This window comes from Zophobas morio, unplaced genomic scaffold, assembly GCF_036711695.1.
Source record: "Zophobas morio isolate AGI-343-1 ecotype UQ-CSIRO unplaced genomic scaffold, CSIRO_AGI_Zmor_V1 ptg000044l, whole genome shotgun sequence".
NCBI classification, from domain to species: Eukaryota; Metazoa; Arthropoda; class Insecta; order Coleoptera; family Tenebrionidae; genus Zophobas; species Zophobas morio.
The window spans coordinates 2,493,164-2,516,802 of NW_026972149.1; the positions used below are offsets into that span (position 1 = coordinate 2,493,164).

Consider the following 23,639-nt stretch of genomic DNA (forward strand, 5'->3'; position numbering starts at 1 on the left):
TAGACTTAAGACAGTATCGTTAAAGCTATATTTTAATTTTCACTAAAATTTTACTTCCGTTCCAATCTACAAGCTCAAACAAGACTACCACTCGGGTAAGCTACTTTGCAATACCTCTACCATTTTTTTATTTTAATACTGGAGAAGAAAAGTATAACCTAGTTTTAACTTATACCCTTAAAAAATAAAATTATTAATGATTGCTCTCTAAAACTAAAGGGCACAGTCACGTTTCAATGATAAAGAGATAAAGAAAAACAAAAATTAGTTGAAAAAAGCTAAAAAAGTTTGAATAAGTTGGTATTCTTGAAAAACACAAGGGCATTAACTTCCCAGTTTCGTAAATCAGAAGGAAATTTTTTAATAGCTAGTTCAGGTCAGTTCAGGTCGGGTCGGGTCGGGTCGGGTCAGGTCAGGTCAGGTCATTAAATTGTATGAGCAAACTTTTAGGACATATTCTATTCCGTTTACGTTAAACGTGAAGAACGCGTTCAACGCGGTTCCGTAGAGTGAAGTTATAAAGGGGTCAAAGACAAAAAATATAACTTCATACAGAGTTAGTTCGAAGGGAGGAAGATCGGCACTAAAAACATTGAGTTGGACATAAGGCCCGAGATAGCACAGGGCTTAGTCCTTGGTCCGTTGCTTTGGATCGTCTTCTATGACGATCTACTAAAGCCCAATATCCCTGGAATGACCCAGTTAGTTTTTGCGGGTGATCGGGTACTGATTGTTATGGCAGAAAGCCAGAGTAGGCTGGAATACATAGTAACTCGAGAAGGCACTTATATTATACGGTCCTAGGAAAAGGGACAGTGTTAGATTTAACATCAGGAATACCGAAATTAGGCCAAGTAAGGACGCGACAAGGAGAAGTCTATTGTCGCCCTGGGTAAATTAACGCCAAATGTTGCAGGACCAACGGATAGAGGTAGAAAGATCCTGTTGAATGGGGTGGCAAACTGAATCTACAGAGGCACTTCAGGTTATAGCTTCTGCGCCTCCCCTAGACCTTCTGGCACAGGAGAGGGAACTCCTATACCAAAGGTCTAAGAAAGAACAGATCACAGAAACAGAACAGGCAACAGAAAAGAAGATGGCAGATGAAATGGGGAATTCCGAATAGAGACCAAGAGCCTGGACCAACATATTGATCACCAACATCAAAAAATGGGTGGGACGCAAACACAAAAAACTGAATTTCCATATTACGCAATTTTTGACGGATCACGGGAGCTTCGGGAGCTACACCAAAAGAATCGGGTAAACCTAGGTGGGAGGAGGAAAGAAGAAACATCCAAACAGAAATTGGGGTTGAAATTTATACCAGGAACGTCATAGACCTCATGCTAGGAAATGAAGAACAGTGGAATGGAATTTACAAATTTATCACAAAGATAGTCAAGGTCAAATAGGAAGAAGAATGACAAGACAAAATATGGAAAATGGAAATACTCAGATCCTGAGTGACGTGATTTGAAGTTTTCTTTTTCTTCTATGCAGTTCTAGCGTTCACCCCCCCCCCCTGAAGAAATATTAATGCGGTTGGAGGAGGGGGATAGGAGATAGGCCAGGTCAGGTCAACTCATTCAAAGAGATTGGATAAGCTGGTATTCTTGAAAACACAAGGACTTTAACTTTCCAGTCTAGGGACACTTTCTCGGGTGTTATGTCACTTTATTAACTGCTAATATTGCAGAAGCCAGAGTCTGCATTGTCTGTGTGGCTGACGGAAGTCCAATTTTGGCAACACTATCTGCAACCTTTGCTCTCTATTTTTTGATTGGAGCTGAGATCCAAATACAGATTTAAAATTTAAACCCTGGTACAAATGACAGTTTCTTGTTATCTCGAATTTTTCACAGGATATAATCGATAGAATTGTATCCGGGTACACTATTGGACTAATCTACGCCACTTGGTGTTTTCCAGGCAGGTATCATTCTATCAGCGATGTACTTTTCCACTGACCCTAGGTGATGTCCACTTTAAGACACCACTAAAGACTTAAAGCAGTACAATGCAAACCCATACCTTTTCGTCGTTAATGGTCACTAATTTCCACAGATCAATAGTCAGTTGGAACCCAGAGACAGTGTTATTGGTTCGTTAAGTGACGTTCTGAAGGTAAGGTATAACACGGTTGGTAAGCAGTGACCTCCCTAGGAGTCGGAAAAGGCATATCTTTGAAGAAAATAAAGGGTCGGTGGGCGGGGCCAATACTTCCCAAGATAACACTGATTTTGCCAAATAATATATCCTCTACCCTTCATTTTTTTAGAGAGAAGGTATTTGCCAATATCAGTCTTATCTTAGCAGGTACTAGCCCCACCCACCCAGCCTCTCTTTTCTTAGAGGGATCTCATTGGCCAAAATCAGTCTTTCTTAGCAGGTACTAGCTCCGTCCAGCCACTTTCTATTTTCTTAGAAGGCATGTCATTCGTCATCAGATAAAATTGATTTTGGCAAATGACATACCCTATAAAAAAGAGAGGGCGAGTGGGCGGGGCTAGTACCTGCTCAGATGAGACTGATTTTGGCAAATGACATAACTTCTAAGAAAAGAGAGGGTGGGCGGGCGGGGCTAGTATCTGATAAGATAAGACTGATTTTTGCAAATGAGATACTCTTTAAGAAAAGAGAGGGTGGGGCCAATACTTGCCAAGATAAGACTGATTTTGCTAAATGATATACCTTCTACCATTCAATTTTTAGAGAGTAGGTCATTTGCCAATATTAGTCTTATCTTAGCATTTACTCCGTTTGAGACCGGCTATGTGTTCCCGGTATCCACAGAATCCAGTTTTCCACACAGGGACAATTTTCGTAAAAAAATCGTGAACTAGGACAGGTGGAACAATGGGGTCTGGCTCTTCCGAAACCAGCTAAGGGTTGATTTATTACCTTAGCATCGTGAAGCATCTAGCCGTTAGGCGTTCAAGCATCTTTGAAACTAAGGCTAGTATACTTAAGCTTTTCACTGTCCCCTTGAATCCTCTGACCCAGAGATTCCAGGTTTTTCCTGTCGAAGAGGCACGTTGAACAAGTAGATGCTAGTAAACCTTTGCCGTTGTCTCCTTTTCTTCCGAGGTAGACAGGGCACCTGCGGCAACGGGTTTTCCGTGCCATAAAGAGTTGAAATCCCTGCTCGGGGGCACTTGCGACTCCCCGAGCCTTAAGGACATCCCTTTTTGGCTCGTTCCACCCTTAGAAGGTGAGGTCAACCAGTTTGTTCTATACCACACGAAGGTACGAGTTGACATAGAGCACGAGAGGCTGTTTTTGCATCATTGACACTATGGAGTAACGCCCTACTGGTAGCTGTACCAGATAGGATTATAACGTATCTCTCACGTCTCCGACGGAGGACGTTTAACGATCTCGGTTTTCCGGTCCCGAAGACGTCAGATCATATTACGTTAGCAGTAGATAACCACCCTCAATCTGTCAGGTCAAGCATTACCTTGTCAACTGTGCGCCTTTCTGCTGGTCCTTAAGAAATGATGCGTTCATTGTCTCTCATTGCTAAATGAACAAGTCATTCCTCTCCAAGATGGTATTGGTCGATTAAGTTCTTGTGTACCCCAGGTGGTGACAACAAATAGACCCACGTTGGGTCGGATCAAGAAGCACAGTAAGGGTTATTTGGAAACATATTGGTAGGACGACCCACGGAGAAAGATTAACCTCGTAAACTGGCTCCTGAGGATGGATGCCAAATCGCGACCTCAAGTGGTAACTACAGCAAAAAGACCGACCCATGCTGGGTTGAAAGGGCATGGTATTGGTTCACTGGAGATGCAATGAGAGATGGGGGCGTGCCATTAGTGACTCATACCTTCACCATAAGGGCTGATTTCCCCAAATTCAGAGCTGTCGCTGTTGACTTCAGGATCTTCAGAAAGCATAAAACCGGCTTCAGTGTGGGGACTATACGTTATTGGTAGAACCCTGTCGTATATTAAAATTATGCAGTGTTTAAACACTACGCATGTCCTAAAGAAGCTGTTAAACGAGAATCCTCTCACTCATATCACTTACATATAAAACCATCCGTAAACAGGGTGGAAGTATAGGGAACGCTGTTTCAGATTCCTTGAAACCTCGTAAACCAAGAACGGGAAATATAAAATGTAAAATAAAAATTTTGGGGCGATCTGGGAAGAATCTGAACTAATCCAAGGAATTGAAGAATAAGGCAAAAGAGCACGGTAACCCAGTATTTCCTCATTCTTAACCCTGCTCCTGAAGATGCCACTTACGAAAGTGTGCGAAACATTGAGCCCAAAATCTCAATTTACACGGTTCCAACCCGGAAAACGATCATGTATTGATTCCGATCGTGCAAGTTTCCGAAAGCATTGAAATCGCCAAATGAAATCTTAAAGGAAAAAATCTTGTGTCCAAAAACTCATTGAATTCTTCCGATGAAACATAATTTTCAAACTATGAAACTTTGTATCTTCCAAATGAGTACCATAGAACGAGTTTCTTAACACGTGAAGCAATTTACTCATTTATGACCCACTATCATATGAAAAAGGTTAGTCATACAATCCATACTATGCAATTGGTCTTTTATATTTAGCTACAACATGCATTATTAACTTTAGAAAAATTAAAATTTAGATTCAGTTAACTATAACACTATTAGAAGTAAAATCTTTAAAGTTAAAACTGTGAATCTTTCTGAATGTATATAGCTTGAACTTCAGAAATATTATTTTGAATTGGCTAGTAATGAATATACTTGGTAATATGGAGGTTCCGGCTTCAAATTCGACATGTGACAATTTATGTTCAAATTAAAAATAATGCTTTAAATAGAGAATGTACAGTTGCGTAACATTTAGCAACACGAGAGTAAATCAATTGAACATGTTTACACAATTAGAAGTCGCATCCTTCGATCAGTATAATTAGAATCATATACCTTACGATACTGTTACCTGACGTAACGCAATTAGAACTAAATACACACCAACACCTTCGTTGTTTACGCCATTTATGGTTAACGAAACAAGATATTACATTGAAATTCAAAAACAGCCCAATTGGAGTGTTATGATGTGGAAAAACTATCATATATTTGGTGGATGCGCCGGGACGAATTCAATTACGCGAACTACGTGGTTCAGGTTTCAGTAATTTTTAAAATTATAAATGTAATTTCAACCGTTAATAGTTAATATTTGGTGAGCGTTGGAATTCATCAAATTGTTTGTGATTTGTGGCTTTGGTGAAATTTAAAATTTAAAGAGAGCGTGTTTATTTACCGTGTTACTGCCAGATTAATTAGTAACGTTAAGGGGAATCAACAAAAGCGAAAAAATATTTGATTTATGTAACGATGTAGGCGTTCTCATAACCATTAAGAGTAACTAAGACGATAAAACGGTGCGATAAAATAAAAATTTTATTAATTAAATCTAAGATGTGGTCTTGCCCACAACGTCGTCCTCGTTTATAAAGTTTAATGTTTTGTTTGCATATTTAAATGAAATTATACTCACATTTCTTCAAGCACAAAGGAGCGTTTTAGACGCAGGGTATAATATTTTCATGAAAAAATATATAAATTTTAATTATAGAAATTCCTGAATACGCACTAGACTCCCCAAACACTAATGAAAAAATCTGAAATTGTATTGTGTAATTTGCATTAAAATGTCACTTGTTTTATTACAAATTACATGTTTATGTCTACCACCTAAGTTAAAGTTGATAATGCGGTAGAACACTAAACACTCCCTTTATCCTTCATCTGCATAAAAGAGACCTTACAAAACGGAGCATTAATTTGAACGGTCGCAACTTTATTAAATTTTCTTAATTTTTTTATAAAACGCACCACTCTGTATGACTCTCAACATCAAAGTATTATGTTTTACTTCATTTAGTTTATGTACTTATCGCAAGTTTCACAACGTAATTAAAAATTACTTGGGGGTAAAAATGGTTTCATATAATGTGAAAACAACGCTGAAGTATTTCTAGTAAATTTCAGCTGCATGCCATTCCTTCTGGATTTTATTAGAAATTGCGTTTTTCGGATAGCGGATTTTACTTAATTCCTAACTTTGTGTTCATTACTACTTAATATTTGAGAAATTTATATTAAATCATTCATTATAAACATTAAAAAAATCCCTTCAACCTCTTCCGAATTTACATTATTTGAAAACCTTCCTCACAAAGAAAATACTTTATTTGCGTTTACGTTTTTTGCCTGACTTTTATGTTTTCAGATATAATTATTATACTTTTTTTTATCTTAAATATCGCAAACAAAATATTCAGTATGGAAAGAGTTTTTTTTTCTACGTTATCGGTAAAATTCCGTTTGAACTGATTGGTATTCGTGATGTTTATGTATAATGCTATTTCATAAATTCATTGAAGCTCAATTGTGAAAACAAGCGGAGCAAGTGATTTTCACATATCTGCGAAATTTTCAAATTTTTGTAGCAGCGTACAAAACCCGTAAGCATGAATCTTACACAAATTATTATAAAGTTATACCAAAATGAAATTTTAAGACGAATAGAAGCCGAATAACAAAAACTTTATTATACAGCAAAACCTCTCTACAACGGACAGGTGTGCTAACTCTGAAAGTGTCCGTTGTTGAGAGATCTTATTGCATTACATTTGCTAAACATACTTTCGGTTTCTTAAAAAATGTCCGTTATTAGAGGTGTCCGCTATGTAGAAGTGTCCGTTAAGGGAGGTTTGGCTGTAATATAAAAAAATAAAACGCTTACGAGTTTTGTATGCTGTCAATTCAAACCAGAACGCATAGTATAATAGGTTTTTACAAATAACAAGACAACAAATTAAACGTATATCTATGAAAAATTAGAGACAAAATCTCCGAAATGAATCAATGTACGTTTTCATATTAGTAATTAAAGCCACCCTGTCAGCTACAGCCACGTTTACCTTCATGTAGTACATGTACGTTAATCGCTTCGCTCTGGTTACGCATTTTAATAAATTAAAGGTGACCAGCATAATGCAGCGTAAGTTAGTGGCGTTCCATTACTAAATAGGGAGTTTCAATTAATTTCGCAGCCCACACAATAACCCGAGTATAAAACTACAAAAGAACAATTTGCGTATGTGTTTGGAGCTAGCGGAGTTAACGTTCGTCCAGTGGTAGTGTGTGCAATTTTTCTGGAACAGCAGTGTTTACACGAGGATGAATATGCAGTGATAGTTACGCACTGGTGACTACGTGCACACGATCGATACGTAAGTGTTATGATTTTAATCCGTGAGTTATGGTATACATATCTGGTGGGCATGTATTTCCTCTTTCAGATAAGTGTTTACCAGATCTGATGCGACTGGCGTCGAAGGTGAATAATGGCAATCTTGTTTGCATATGAAAGCTAACGGTCCCGCAGTTGGTCCCGGGCCGTGACCTCGCAACCATGTCACATGCAGCCGATAGACTCACGATAACATCAAATCCTATAGGTCGTTCACGGCGAAAGTGAATTGGAATTAGAGATATGGCAGCAAACAGCCCCCTTAGTGAATTCTAGCCTGCGAGTTAAGCCCTTTAACACCGCGCGCATCAACTATTGTGTGCTAAACACAATTGCATATTTCATTATCTAGAGAAACAGAAGGATTACTAGACTTCGTACCAAGATGGCTACATAATAGAACGCATAATTCTGCTACAAATGTCCGTGTTAGTGGCGTGTTCAGGGCGCTCGAGGTCGTCCTTTAGCAGGACATTCCCTGTACCGAGATATTGCTGATCTAGCAATTAATCCACGCCATTGTTTGGTCAGACGGGTCAGACACTAGTTTTAGATCTGCCGCGGTGAACTAAATAATGGTCGCTTAAACATTTAAAGAATATTTTATACCCCCACTCTAACAAACACATCCGAACTACAGAAATCCTAATTAATGTTAGTGGCCAGGCATTAAGCTCAACCGGACCAGATGACCACTCCTTAAAAACGATCACGGGATGGCATAAAATCAACGACGCCGCTAAATAAACCAAACAATACTTCCTCTTTCACACTTAATATTACGTTCCGATTTTAGAAATGCAGACACTTCGATTTGTACCTGCTGTCACTCAAACACAGCAGATGGCGACAAACAATATTTTTAGACGAATGATCGAACACATGCAAAGTGTACGTAAAGTTTTTTGAATCCCTTAAACTTTATCTCTGGAGATTTTTGACACCAAGCACCATTTGGCACTTATAGATCACATCCCAACTTATACGGTAACTAGCGTCATTTCTAAATTATCGTCAAGTTCAAGATTCTGCTATGTTACACATAAAAGTACAGAAATGTAAGATCTAGTTCGTAGCCATATAAACGGTTGTTATGCAATAGATCCTGAGAAATCTGACGCTAACTTTTAAAACTGCAGCGCAACTTGGAAAAGATTGCTGTAATAATATCATATTAAAGCAGCAATACACTTCACGAAAAATTGCAACAATACTTACATTTTTAAGACCCCAATCCGTGCATTGTAACTTGGTGACAATTACGAATTAATTGTGTAATATTTGAACTTTCGACATCCGAGAAAACAAGAACTTTTTAATTAATTATTTATTTATAGCTTTATACAAGAAAATTGTAGTACGTGTTGGTAACACAGTCCTCAATTCTATACAAAAAAGTTTTGAATGTCCGTAAACGGCAATAAGTTTGTGCATCATTTTAAAATTTCTGTTCTAGTTACTCATGACGCTTACGTCAGCAGTGAAACGTGTCGCATAACTTAACTAACTATTAGTGAATGTGAAGAATCCAAACATCTACGTTAAAAAAGAAATGAAATTTGATTGTTTTTGTCTCCTCGACAAGAGAGAGAAAAAAAAATAACGATAGCGTAGAGTGGGTGCCAAGCCTTGGGCCGACTACTGTCGCTGATTTAAAACACGTCTGGCTAAGCTTATGGTCGCTCGGGCGCCAGCTCCCTCTCCGGGGAAGAGAGCGCCGGGGTTGCTCTCAAGCCGGATCTCAAGTGGTGAGCGCGGCTTTACCCCCGGCTCTCGCGGTACGCGTCACGGGTTCCGGCCCGCGAAAATTAGCTTCGTTACAATACTGTCTTCATTTTTTGGCGAAAATTGAGCCGTTTAGGGAAAAATTCAAAGCGGAAACTAAATAAAACTTAAGTAAAGAAATTTTACACAGATATGCTGGACAGCAGAATGGTAAAAACTGACAAATACAATGATGAGATTTTACACAATATCAATCTGTATCTGAAAATTGAAGAGCAATCGAGAATTTCATATTTTTTTGCTTAAGTTGCAAACGCTGTTGTAAACTTCTCCTAACCTCTTAATTGTTAACGTGCCGGGAATGGTAATAAAGGAAAACATAATATTAATATAATCCTTATGCGATGTGATAAAAGATAAATCAGAAGTTTTATTAACCACTTAGATCGTTTATATATGTTGAAGTTACGACGACATAACGACGTCAATTAAGTTTTCAAGCATATAATTTGCTTTTCTCACTTTGACAACACGTAGCTTAACACTTACTGGAAAGTTGTTTTGTTTATATTGCTACAAATTTAATCAAGTGTTAAAACTACTTCAATCACTTTCGCAGTTCTTTAAGGAGAGACGGTGAAAATTCTAGCTTATTCTAATAAGAATTATTCTCTCACACATTTTCTCTTTTCAGTAAAGTCGGACATGAAAAATAGGTGTCCCCCCTGACATGGGTTAATCCTTTAATATAATCATCGAAGCGACTTCTCGTGGATAATTGACGAAAATAACTCACCCTCAAAGGTGTCGCAAAAGCTGTGTTCCTTCATTCTAAATGACTTTTCTAAACTACAAACAAAATTGAATAATAATAATAATAATGATCAATTTTTGCTACTATTGGCTTTTTTTACTTTCTATTGGTTGTTCGTTTCGTTATAAAAAAATTAAAATGGCGCTTTCTGGACCGTAACAGTCTGCGACCTGCATCAGTTTTTAATTCTGCGTTCATAAATTTTGCAGATAACATACAACGATTTAAAAATTGCACGGCTCACCTGTCTTTCTAGAAGCGTCGTGTTTTTGCGGTCGGCAAATCATAAATCGTTGACACCGAATTGTGGCAATATCAGTTATTAGAGTACCACCAATTGCGTAAATCACAAAATTTTGCCGTGCTCAATCTGAGCTACATTTTCCGTGATTTACAATTCGTCCACCGTTGCCGAACTTGTAAACAAACTTGTGATCTGTGTTTAACCAATCGTGTTGTGTCAAAAGTAATCCTTGATGAAGCCGAACGTCGTCACAGATACACTATTCGTAGCACGTACCAAACTAACTAACCTATTACAAGTGTCTTTACTATATTTTTGGGCTGTGTAAACCAAACACATCAGAATAAAATCGGTGGAGGTGTTTTAAAGATTTTTTTGAGATATTTTAGGAGTATTATTAATATTATGTATTACAAGAAGCTCGCGGCAACAAATGCTTAGTACATTTTTAATTAAATATGCATAATGTGCTGTTGAAAAAAACTGCTGTATTTGGGTTAAAGAGGTCAAATGTTAATCCACGTGATTTATTAAAAAAAATAGTTAGTGAACAGTGAATTAAGATATTTTATCGACTCGCGAAAATTAGTCACTCGGACGAACGTCTCGGTAACGAAATTTCCTCTTGTGGATAAGATTTCTTTTTACTCCCTTGAACCGTAAATAATAATTATTTATACACGCGTTCAAAAATACCAACATTTTAATACAAATTTCGTTCGTACATAAAAACAAAAATAAATTCTAAAATAGAACACGAATTTTTTGGAATATCTAAAGAGTACGTTAGTTAGACCGGATTTTCCTCTTATCTGGAGTCAAACATTAACAAATTCACGCAAGTACACACACAAATTTTCCTAAAACAATTGTGATAAAAATCAAGGCGGATTCATAAACCATCACTACACACGTATAGACTTACCACTTCAAGTGGCACTAATTTTTATAATTTTTTTTGTGGCGAAACTACTGGAAAAGTTGACGAGAACGAAATTATGATAATAGAATTAATGAATTTTTTTAATCAATTAAAAATTAATGTCTTGTTAAATATTTAATGGCGCATTAAACCTTGATCTTGAGAAGTTGATAATTTAATCCCATGATCAATTAATCGCACGATTAAATTAACAGCGCTTTCATAAACAGGGTCTAAGTGTTATCGCAAAAATTTCATGTGGCGAATCTGCGGTTAGAAATCTGACACCGCATGGAATAAAAAATGAAACGATTGGCTTTTAAACAGTGTCAATCGATGAGTGAATGACAGTTGTTTCAAATATCTGAAAAGCATGAAGGAATTAAAACCCGATATGTCACACAGATTTTAGTTTAGATAGTTTAGATATTAGTATGCGATAAAACCTAAGTTTAATGACAAGTTAAAAATAATTCGATTTCGATCGAAAAAAAATTGGCAATAAAACTACTAAAACAACATTATTTGATTCTGAAGCTGTTAATTCGCCACATTTAAATAAAAGTATGAAAAGTGAATAATAAATCAGCGATCCGTTTTATATGGGTGTATTTTTACTCGGAAAATTAGCTATTAAAGTTAATTTGCATTACTAAAAATGAAAAGTTGTCGCAGCTTTGTAGCTACGTAGAGCTCACCCTTGTTCCATTAATAATTAATGTTTTTCTTTTGAAACGAACGATGTTTCTATGTTTACTGATTTTAAATTAGCCATTACACATAAAAACTGAACAACGTAGCCCAAAGCTCCGAAGTTATTAAGGTATTAAGCACAGCTAAAAGTTCGTATTTTGTTTTAGGGCTCTTCTACAAATATAAATGAATTTTCGTGAATCAGGAACAGATGATTGGAGTAATGCAGATATCCCCTTTAGAAAGCATATGAATGAAAATTCACAAAATACAATTTGCTCATGTTTATTTACGACTGTTTGTTCATTAAACACAAAGGGAGAGATAATAAACAATAAAAGTAAATTTGCATTAAGATTTGTAGTTCTTACCCTATTCAACATTGGAAAATATTCGACGATGAAATGTAGTTTTTTCGGAGGAATTTCTTCAGGTGTGTATAGATGGGAAAGAATCTGTTTTAGACAGACAATCACACAAGCAAATCTCTCAAAGAATACTTGGCGACTCTAGGTAAGTATGCGGATTTATCACATTTACGTCGAAAGAGTACGTTCGAACTGTGTATAAAAACTCAAACAAACTTGCTGCTTAAATTAAAACTACGAAAAGCGAAATATCAAATATTTTCAGATGGTGAGTATGCTTTCATTTTAAAACTACTATTTTACTTTGGCGTAAAGTGAGATAAAGCTTTGTATAGATCATGAGTTTAGAATCGAATGCATTATTTGTAGTCAGACAGAGGACGTTTCGTTTAATATTCCTACGAGTATTGCGAACTGGCATTTCTGCATATCTACCTAACCTCGGCTTTTCTGGGATTTATTTTGTACACGATAAAATTCCTCTGATACATCGATTCTTTGATCAAAATATCTATGAGATTGCAATTGCGGGGAATTCACCTGTCTTGTGAGTTTGTAAGAACAAATCCATTGCAGTGTACATCCACAAACAAGTATTTCTGTAATATCTGTGAGACATATGCAAAGCGTTCGACATAAATGAGGCTTAACTATTTATACCACATTTGCATCTATCAGCTTTGTGATGTTTCATAAAAGTTGTAAAATGCATTTATTTCACATGAATGTTTCATGATTTTATTCTAATTTTCCCTGTTAAATAAAACTGACATTACATAACATAAATCCATAAAGCGTTGGATCGTCCAATCGACAGTAAACATACAACGTTAAAAGCCGTTAAAGGCATTTCAATCATATTATTAATGCGGCAACTACGAATTTCCAACTATTCAATTATCTTTTTATTGCGTGTATTAAGTCATTTAAACAGAGCTGCGCAACTATAATTCGACAAACAGCTATTACTTTCCCTACAACAAACTGTTTCTTTTTTTTGTTGAATTGACGAAACTAGAACCAGAGCTTTATGTAAAAAAATTAAAACTTTTACTGAGTTTAATAAACATTAAACAAGACTCTAGATTAAAAATCTACTCTAAATAAAACTCCATATAAATAAACACGAAAAACATTACAATCTCGTAATTAATTTTTCAGTAAATCATCCTAGCACATTAAATGCGAATGGGTGCAGTTTTGTACTGACCTGAATGGCCGTTGCACTAAAATTCAAATGAATAAAAACTATTATTGCTATTTACATCCATTGCGACGATTTCTTGCGACGAATTCCGTCAAAATTATTTCAATGTATCGGCTTTAAATTTTGGTAAAACTACAAATACTCAACCACCATTAACTTTTCCAGTGCAATTATTATTAATGCCGTGTTTAAAATGGCATCAAATCTGCTGTGAATGCACAATTAAAAATGTATTTGTAATAAACAACAAAATTCATACATGAAACGGCAAGAATTCCATTTATGTACCTAGTTTATGCGTACAAATATTTCATTCTGAATACTGCTTGTAATGAATTTGTTATTGCAAGTGCCCTAGTGTTCGATATTTAGCTATAATATCGTCGTAATATCAATAACTAAAGCGGATACACTGACACTTACAAAGCTTAGTTGAAAAGTGCTCCAGAACAACCTCGAATTCGCGAATCCTCTAAAACGACGCATCGTTAATCGTGTAGTTTTGTATTACGGTGAAATAAATTGTTGCGTTTTACCCACGCCGATTTTTATACCCGATCAACGTAGCACTATATTTAAAATTAGGCAACGTTCTACCACATACTTTTTTTGTTGTAACAAATTGTTTCGTCAACCATGTCGAATAGTTATCACATCCAATATTTACTTTCATTTATCAGTCAAATAGGTGTAGTACACTTGAAAGCAATTCTGAATATTTTACCAGAATGATACTTTATTATTCTCTGTCCGCCGCTTTCTAGCAGAAAAAGCTCGTCGTAACTAGTAACATTGATTTTTACAAAACGAGATATTAAGTTTTTAAAATAAATTTTAAATTTTCATTAGTGGAGCTTTTAAATTAAACCACTGTTACTGAGAATATTGTAAAACTTTCAGGACTCAGAAAAGTAATTAATTCCGTATCAACATTGTACTTATTAGTTTAACGTTCCAATTTGTTATAACGTTTCTTTGGCTTTAAAAATATAAAGCATTTATTGTGTCATAATTTTAAATTTTTAGAAAACATTCTGTCTGTCCGTCTGTCTGTCTGTCTGTCTCCATTTTTATCAGACACGTAATTTCCGAAACTGCTGGACCGATTGTTGTCAAATTTTGTATGTATGTTAGAAATATCATATAGATACTTAAACGCTAACCAAAATTTGGCTAATCATCCCCACCAACAATTTGATGACGTCATCTCAATGAACCGTATTTTAAAATGCGTTGAATGTTATACAAAAATACTTGTACACTTATAGTCAATAATGGTCAAATTTTCGCAAAAACAATTGCAAGGTATAATAACGTTATCTTTGTTTTTTTTAAATATATAGAGTTTTCTTTCAACAACAGGAAAGTTAAACATGTTTTCAATTTCTTGTTGGGAAAAGAAGACGTATATTAAGAAAAAATGGACAAAATATAAGCCCCGCCCACCCACCCGTTCTCAATTGTGATGAATGTTTTATTCATCATGAGTTGACAAGAGGAATTTAATTTGCAAAATCCTTATTTCTCTAAAAGAAATTATCATATGAAATATATTTTTAAAGGGGTAGATTTTTTTTTTGAAATATTAATGTAAAAACATATTTCATATGACAATTTCTTGTAGAGAAACGAGGATTTTGCAAGTAAACTTCGCCCCTCGGTCTGATTAGGAATGAACGACTCGTCACAATTGAGATCGGGTGGGTGGGTGGGGAAAATTGAAAAAATTGAAATTGAGAAAACAAAAAATTATAAAATCGGAACATTGAAAACTTGTAAAAATAAAAAAAATAAAAAACTGAAACGAAAAATTGCACATGGAAAAATTAAAAATTGAAAACTTGGGAAACTCAAATTGAAAAATTGCAAAATCTAGAAATTGAATTGAAAAGTTGAAAAATTGAAAAATTTTGACTTGAAAACTAAAAAAAATGCAATAAGGAAAAAAAATTAAAAATTGAAGAAAAAATTCAAGTCAAATAAGCTGCGGGAGCGTTATTTACGCTACTGGTTTTCACTTTATAGAGGTTATGAGAAAACAAAAATCGCAAAAAAAATGATAATTTTTCTGAGAAGTGGGATTTATTTGACTGCACTTCAGGGGCGAGGGAAGTTCTGTTTAAATAACATTCGACCAATTTTTTTAGTTTTTTTCTGAGCGTGAGTTAAAGAAGTATTGTAATCCACTGAACGATTGACGACTTTTATGTTTTCTTGAAAATAATCATGAAAACGTCTAGAGTACGAAAAAGTAGGTATCCCGTTTCCGTCTGTCAGTCTGTCGTCTGTCCGGACTTTATTAGATAGATAATGTCGAAACTACTGAACCGATTGTAGTCAAAATTTGTATGTATATTAGGAATATCGTCTAGATCGTAAAACGCTAACCAAAATTTGAATAATCGTCCCCACAAATCATAGGATGACGTCATCTCCAAAATTTACATTATTAAATGTTATTTCAATTTTATAAAATAAGATGCTCCTGCACGTATGGTTTACAAATCCGTGTTAAATTTTTACCCTAAACTTCCAAATTTTTGAAAAAAAAAAAATCAAAATTTTATAACATTTTGCAATTTAACTTTGAATCTATAAAACCGAATAATATGAAATCTTGCAAATATTTAAAGATTATCGTAAGCTTGGTAAATCATTAAGCAAAATGTTTGCGTTTATACGCACCCACAAAAAGTGATGACGTCATTTTACAATTTTGCCGAATAAATTTTCTCAAAATTTTATACAATTACATATAGTGGACCAAAAGGTATAAGGTTATATGGCCATCATAAACTCATCCCATTGTGTCCAAATTAAGTTGTTTACAATAGAAAAGGTTTTAGGGTCGTAAATAACGTGTCCACTGCAGCTCGACCGGCTGTTGTGGTTTCGTTCAGGGACGGCTTTCACTAATATGAAAATCCACCACTCCACTATTTCTTTACTACCTGCAGCCGCTGAGGGTTCCGAAATAACCACTCGCTTTGAAAGCCGGCCCTGTTAAATGTGAGCAAGAAATGTTTAGAAGACGATTTATTGCCAACCCGTAAGCTTAGTGCGAACCACACAAAGGGGGTATTTATTTGCGGTCAACTACTTTTATGATGGTCATATAACCTTATACCTTTTGGACAAGTATACTTCTACATGTGTGATTTATGAATACGTCTCGAGTTTTTACCCTAGATATACAGACTTTTGAGAAAAAAATCAAAATTGTACAACAACATTTTACAATTTTATTTTGAATTGTCAAACCAAATTCTTTGAAAATGTGCAAGCCTTTTCAGGTTATCGTAATCATAGTAAACCGGTATTCAGGCCTCCCAAAAATATGATGACGTCATCCTACAATTCTAGCGAATAATGATTTTTTAAATTTTATAAAATAACATTCTTCTCATTAATAATTCAGCTTCTCGGGGAGATTAACGTGTAATTTTTAATAACACGTAAATGTGCTCACTGCGCTCGCATTCGTGGTGTTCGTTTCTACAATAATAAATCGTCGCTATGGTTACTTTCCAAAATCAGTCTATCTTAGCAAGTGCTACCACTGCCCACCCACCTTTTATTTTCTTAGAGGATGTCATTTACCAAAATTAGTCTTATCATGATAAGTGCCAGCCCCGCCCACCCGCCCTTTACCCTCTTAGCGAATATATGATTTACCAAAATCACTCTATCTTAGCAAGTACTAGAATCTGTATTGAGTTTTTATCCAGGATCCAGATTTTTCGAAAAAAATCAAAATTTTACAATTTATCTTTGAAACTGGAAAAACGCAATGCTGTGAAATCTTGTAAATATTTTAAAGTTATTGAAAGCGTAATAAATCGTTAATTAAAACTTGTCCGTCATCTTACAATTTTGCCGAAATTATGAGTGTTTTGGGAAAATACTGAGTGTCGTTAATTAATTAATCAGTCCTCTCTTCTGCGTTGGGGAGACAAAATCGATCAAATTTCATTATCTTATAACCGCTGACGCGTCTAGTCTGAACATGCTAATAGCCAAATTCTTTGGAAGTCTAAACATAAACAATCGAAGTTAAGGATGTACTGAGTAATTGAGAATATGTAGTTTTTCTGTTAGTTATTTGATGGTGGGCTGCGAGGTTATTAATTACGATATGCACCTCTAGTAGAACCAACTATTTTTCACAGATTGCTGATAAGGATGTTGGTAGAGACAAGGACGACGTTAATAGTTCGCTTTGTGGAACTAATTATAGTAACTCTTTTTTATTTGACTGTTTGGTTGTTTGCAAGCTAAAATTTCGATCTTCGGGTCTATTTACTTCTAAATTTCCAAGTACGCAATTTTCAGAGTGCATCATATCGATTTGAGTCTGGTTGCAATAAATATGCATTTAAAATACAAACAAAACACTTCTAATCACTAAAATCACTGTGTGGATAATCGCTTAAAAAAATCTAAAAGTTTCCGAAAGTTACTAAAAAAAAAAAAAACAGAAGGATTTGAGTGATAGACTTCCCATTAAAGTAACGACAACTAATGAAGATAAAGTGCTAAGTTCATATATCTTTTGAAGAACTTTGAAACCTACTTATGCTCTTGAGTAAATTAAGCAAAATTTTCAATTTACATTCTTTGCGTGTTACGCGATCAACCGAGTGAAGCGCGGCAAGTTTCAGGTTGTGTGTTTTAATATTTTTGGCGTATAACAACGAAGGTAAATGCGAGGTGTTCGAGGGTGAACGAGCAACGGTGCAAGGTGCTATCGTTGTTGTGCTGGTGCTCAGTGCTGTGGTGCCGTGCGGGTGCAGTGCTCGGTGCATTAGTGCTCCGCAATCTGATCGCCTACTCAGATTTGCAGTCAGATTGCGGTCACGTGGGTGCAGTAGTATATAGTTTGGATACACACCCTGGCTGTGGCGAGATCCCCACTCACCCTGTATCCCCCCAGATTATTTACCACACAGGTAAAAGTGGCATCGCGTCCCTGGGCCACCGTGATGTTCTCCAGCGGGTAGAGGAAGTCCGGCTCGAAGCCAGAAACTCCTGTAACATATCATCACATACAATAAACCTCACACATGACATGCATAACAATTCACTTATAATATTTAAGCAAGATAAGGAAGCTCTAAGCTCTTACTACCCCAACGCTCCTTGTATGTTAAAATTTAATTATTAATTAATTCCACCTAAAGCCAAGCTGAACTGCAACCCAAACCGTTTCGCCTAAACTGTCTCTTATCAACAGTTTTAATAAATGACGATATTCCGCAAAGGAATGTGCATAGTCCTCACATTTGGGCATACCGACACGATTTTTATTCCTGAATAGATATGGAACGTTGCCAGTCACGTTTTAACCCAACTCTTCACCTATCAGATTTATTTTCTTTCGTATTTATTAACCTAGAATTTTGTAAACAAACATTTCGTGCACTGACCCTAATGTAGTCAAAACATTTTACTTGCTATATCATATTTTTATGTGCACAAGTGCGGACAACTTGACATACACATAATGAAGACGACCGATGGAAAAAAAGTGTATTCTCCATTTCTCAGAACATGCTTAACTTCGATTGTTTATGTTTGCACTTCGAAAAAATTCAACTATTAGCACGCAACGGAAAGGACTATTTAATTAACAACGTCACTTTGAACTATTGTACATTAAACATATTTTAAATTACATAAAATAATAAACACAATTACACACTTGTGCTTTATGAATCTGCTTTATTTTTGTTTTTTTGTCAATTTGAGGAGAAGTTTCACGTTAAATATTGGTTAATAAATATTTAGCAATAAATTTCACATACATATTGTATTAGAATTGAGATTATAACTTGAGGTTTTGTTGTGTTAAATGTATGTTGTTACATTTTTGTTTAACAACTGAAGATGCCTTATCGATAAATCGAAACTGGTCGTCAAGTGAGTGTAAACGAAAGTTCGTGAACGATCCATAAATCTTTGATTGTCGCGGAAGTTGGTGGCAACGACGTGGTTTAAATCTGTGTATCGAGTAAAGCCACAGGCATTTAAAAGCTAAAACACGCTCACAATTTCTTGTTTAATCAACCTCGTCACTATGGAACCATATAATTAGAAACGTCACCATAATCCAAGATATTCCATTTCGAAACATACAGCATTGTCGAAGTGAGTTTTTTCTTTACACAATTTTGTTATCCACATTTTTGCAAGGACACATATGACAACTTTTTTTGGGGTGGTGTCATCAATTTTTTAGGGGGGATGAGCAATTACATTTTGATCAAAAATTTACCATGCCTATGATAAGTTTAAAATATCTCCAATATAAATACAACGGACATTACTGTTTAAAAAAATCCGGGACGGCAGACGGACAGACGGACAGACAGACGGAAACGGGAGACCTATTTCTTCGTCCTCTAGGGGTCACGAAAGGTCGAGAAAACGTAAAAGTAGAGAGTCGGCTTACGTTTAATAAATGGAACAGTTGCTTTACTGTAAAACGTGTAAAGTAAATTTACTTGGGTAATTCTCGGGTCAATAAATAAAAACTTGCTACTACTACTTAAAGCATTCGCCAAGGTTCTCAAGTGGGTCCAATTCTTTTATTCTTAAGTATTGAATATTCAGTTTTGGCATTGTAGACGTAACGACTTAAAAATATAAAAACTTGACAATCGTAAATGTGATGTTTTAGAATCTCTAGAAACACACGTTAATTAAATATTTGTAAATATCAAGCGCGTAAAAATTGTTTCACATACAACAAAAAAAAGCAATTTAAATAATGCAGGATTTTACGTTTGATCAGCACTCGCGCTAACCTTGCTTTCGCTAAAACGTAAACGATAAAATTTTAAACTGACATTTAGAATTTACATGCGTTATAAAGCCGAGTTTTTAAAAATGAGGTGTAAATGTAGACATTTAAGCTCCCTGAAAATAGCGGATCAATTTAATTAGTGAGAAAACAAAACAAACTTTTTAACTGAATTAATTTCATGAATTACAAATTTCTTACACAATGTACAATGATGTGGCTGTCATGCCAACGTCACGCACTTATTATGATAAATACTCTTTATATTTGTAAGCAGAGAAAAACAAAATTTTACAATATGTGGGATGTTGTTTTCGTAAATAGTGTTTTTTGAGTGGTGTATTAATAACATTATTAATCGGATTGGTTCTAACTCTATCAAAAAACTTCTGAATAAGAAGGGTTACATTATCCATCCCCATTACTGTAATTAATTTTCCTCGCAGCAATTCGCTATTTATGCACGGTGTTGCTTTACAATTAATTCAAAACGTAAATACGATGCTTTCACTATTCCAATTTATGAGACATATACCTCCTCAGAATTACTTGTAAACGAAGTCAGATTCTGCTCCACTTTTATAATCTAATAAAAATGTTACATTTCGTTTTAATAAAATGCGGGCATACATCAAAAACATGTTTTTAATATATCACGTAAAATCTCATTAGAGTGGACATCGCGGAATTTCCAGCGTATTTATACACTCCACATCAGGAATAGAGAAAAATTTGAAAATGTTGCCGTTTGACAAGTCCGTTTTGTGTAACTTAGGGCTTTCCAATTTTCGCCGTCCCCTACGGGAGCAATAAAAACTTGTTTGAACATAATTTAAAAAAAATGTTTCACATTTTCATTAAAACTCTGCATTGTAGATGCGTCTCTTATGCAGATTAATATTCTAAACCATTTTTGTACTTAACGTTTTGCTTTAAAAGCTGTATTCAGACGTAGTGTCAACAGTAAGCGTTCACTTTGCTCAAGAGATACGACACACCGAACACCTGTTCTCTGTAGGATTCGCAGCATAATAAAACAACACTGCAAATACGCCGGAAGATTTAACACGAAAACAATTTTTCGCTACCTCAGAAACGCTATTCAAATAGAGCACAAGGTCTGGATAGTAAACAAGAATATTATAGATGAAAACATTTAAAAAACACGTTTTCAATTTCTTAAGAGTAGCATTGATAACAAAAACAATTACATGAAAAACTTAACGAAATAAATACTGTATAAAAAAAATTGGTCCGTTACAAAATTGTAGATTATAGCGATAACGCTTGTCGAGCTGCACACGTGAGAGTGAAACGGAGAAACTAAAATCAACGATATTTTATTTTGATTTTCGATGTCGTAATTCACATTTGTTTAATTATAACTTGTCTGGGTCATGAAACGTTGAGAAAATATGAAAGCTATTGTTTCTAGCTAATATTTAAGCGTAAATGGGGGAGAAATCTGTCTAAATAGCGAGCAAATGATCGCGATGTTATATTAATAAAACCCGAACACATCGTATAGTGTAATTACCCCACTACATTCCTCTTCCCTTCATTGTTAATATTTGGAATAGCACATGTTTTAATGGCAAGTGTAATTTATGTTGATGACATCATAAACATTTAACAACGCCACCGAGGTCTCTGGAACCTAGCCCACTCGAAAATTTAGAAGTTATTAGAGTAATGACGACTATCCGTAATTTTAAATCAATAATCCATATTAGTTTTCACGAGCGTTGCATTTAATTGATATTAAATAACTCGGAGTAGAAACGAAGTTTTAGTAAAAAAATTCTTGATAAAAAGCTTCGGATTTTATTGTCACTAAAGCGACGATAGCGATAATCGTAAAGTTTTATTTATATTGCTAGTAATATAAACAAAATAATGTGATTTTTATTTAATGCAGTCTAGCACGTTTACGAAATCAGATTGTTGAACAACAACCTCCCAAAACCAAACACAACAAATGATCTCAAACTTTCTCTGAAGTTTCAAGGAACTTCTCAATATATTTCTTACTTCTCTCTAGATTAAGTCAAGATCGTTTACGGAAGCTAAACGTCAAAGTATCTGTGCTTTCGCACTTAATTGCCATGTATAGCGAAGTATTATTGTGAGCGGACATGTAACATCGACTGCTTTTACGTAGTACATTTAGATTTGCCGATATGATTTATGTTGCAAACATTTGTTAAAATTCAAGTGATGTATGTTTATTTACTATAATTTATCGTCTGCACGGTGCACTCTCATTCTGCAAATTGATAGAGCGAAGCTTAGTGCAACACTTTGTCAAAAAGCTTTTGAAAAATTGAAAGCTCGACATTAAAAATTAATTACAATAAACCGGATTACTGAAAGTACGTGGATTTATTATAAAACAATTATTTTGAATTAGTGCGAACGGCACATCTGAGATCCATTCACAAAATACTCCCTTGAGCTTTTAATAAATACGCTCGTACAAAGTTTTCATAGAAGAAAAATTGACTATTGTATGATTGTTGACAGTACAATGGCTTAACTCTCCCATAAATCCCACGATCTATTACGATTTATTGCGCAACTTAACTTGCTTATAAAATGACCCAACGATTTTAATGAAAACTCTTAATTAAATCCTCTGAAACACGGGCTGAGGGCAAGCATTTAGACATTTTCCAAACAATAGTTTCAATTATATGAAACACTAAAACACAAAAACTCTTATAGAATAGTAATGAAAGCAGTGTAGGTGTATGTTAGCAGTGTACTTAAACCCCTACGAAAAAACCTTAAATTTTTAAATGAAATCCAATACGTGGTAAATAATTAGATAAGTCAACGAACCCGACGTTTTTACCTGGCAAAACAGGATCCAAAAAAATCCATACCCCAATAATAAATCCTTTTGTAATGAGTCGTTAGCCCTTTAAACACAACTTGTGTTAATTACGACAGGGAAATAAAAAATATCCTTGAAGGGAACAACAATATCCTACAATTACGTAATTGTCCGGTGTTTGCCGAGTAAAATCTAAGCACTCATAAATTTTATTTTGAAGTTAATAGCGCTACCTGAGAAGCATAAATTATTTTGGATGCTACTTAATTATTTGTAAACTCCCAGGCCGTTTAAATCGGAAACTTCTAAAGCAAATTAATGCGATTTTTAATACGAAAATTACACATTTTAAATGAGCGATGTACATAATCGCGTTATCGGTGTTGTCCATTTCAATTGCTTAATGCTGTCTTCTTAAAATCATATTTTACGTTATACATTAAAAATTAGTGCAATTGGACACTGCGGATAAAAGTACACACAAATTACTATAATGCGGTCACGAGCTGCGCTCGCTCCGAACTTGCACTTTTTTCTTTAGTTTATTTACACACTAACTTGTTTACTATTATTGACTTGTCACGAAAAAATAAAAAGTCCTCCGAAATTTAAAATAATAAAACTGCCAAACAAAACAACCAAAAAACCCAGTTTTAACTGTACAGCATCAATGTTATTTCACCACGACATTTCACACGCTAACACTTTGAAAATATCTTCCATCTATAAATAAACAATTTAAAACTTGATAAAA

At 35.0% G+C, this 23,639-nt stretch overlaps 1 protein-coding gene across 3 annotated transcripts in view; it reads right to left on the bottom strand.

Annotated features, from left to right (window-relative positions):
- The window catches only part of Dip-beta (Dpr-interacting protein beta), a 127,464-nt gene that overhangs the window by 26,877 nt on the left and 76,948 nt on the right, over positions 1–23,639 (bottom strand). For 2 of the 3 annotated variants that reach the window (XM_064072626.1, XM_064072627.1), the window contains exon 3: positions 18,139–18,275. In XM_064072626.1, coding sequence (XP_063928696.1) covers positions 18,139–18,275 — 137 coding nt within the window. The remainder of the gene's footprint in view (positions 1–18,138; positions 18,276–23,639) is intronic. The other variant, XM_064072628.1, reaches the window with a different exon arrangement.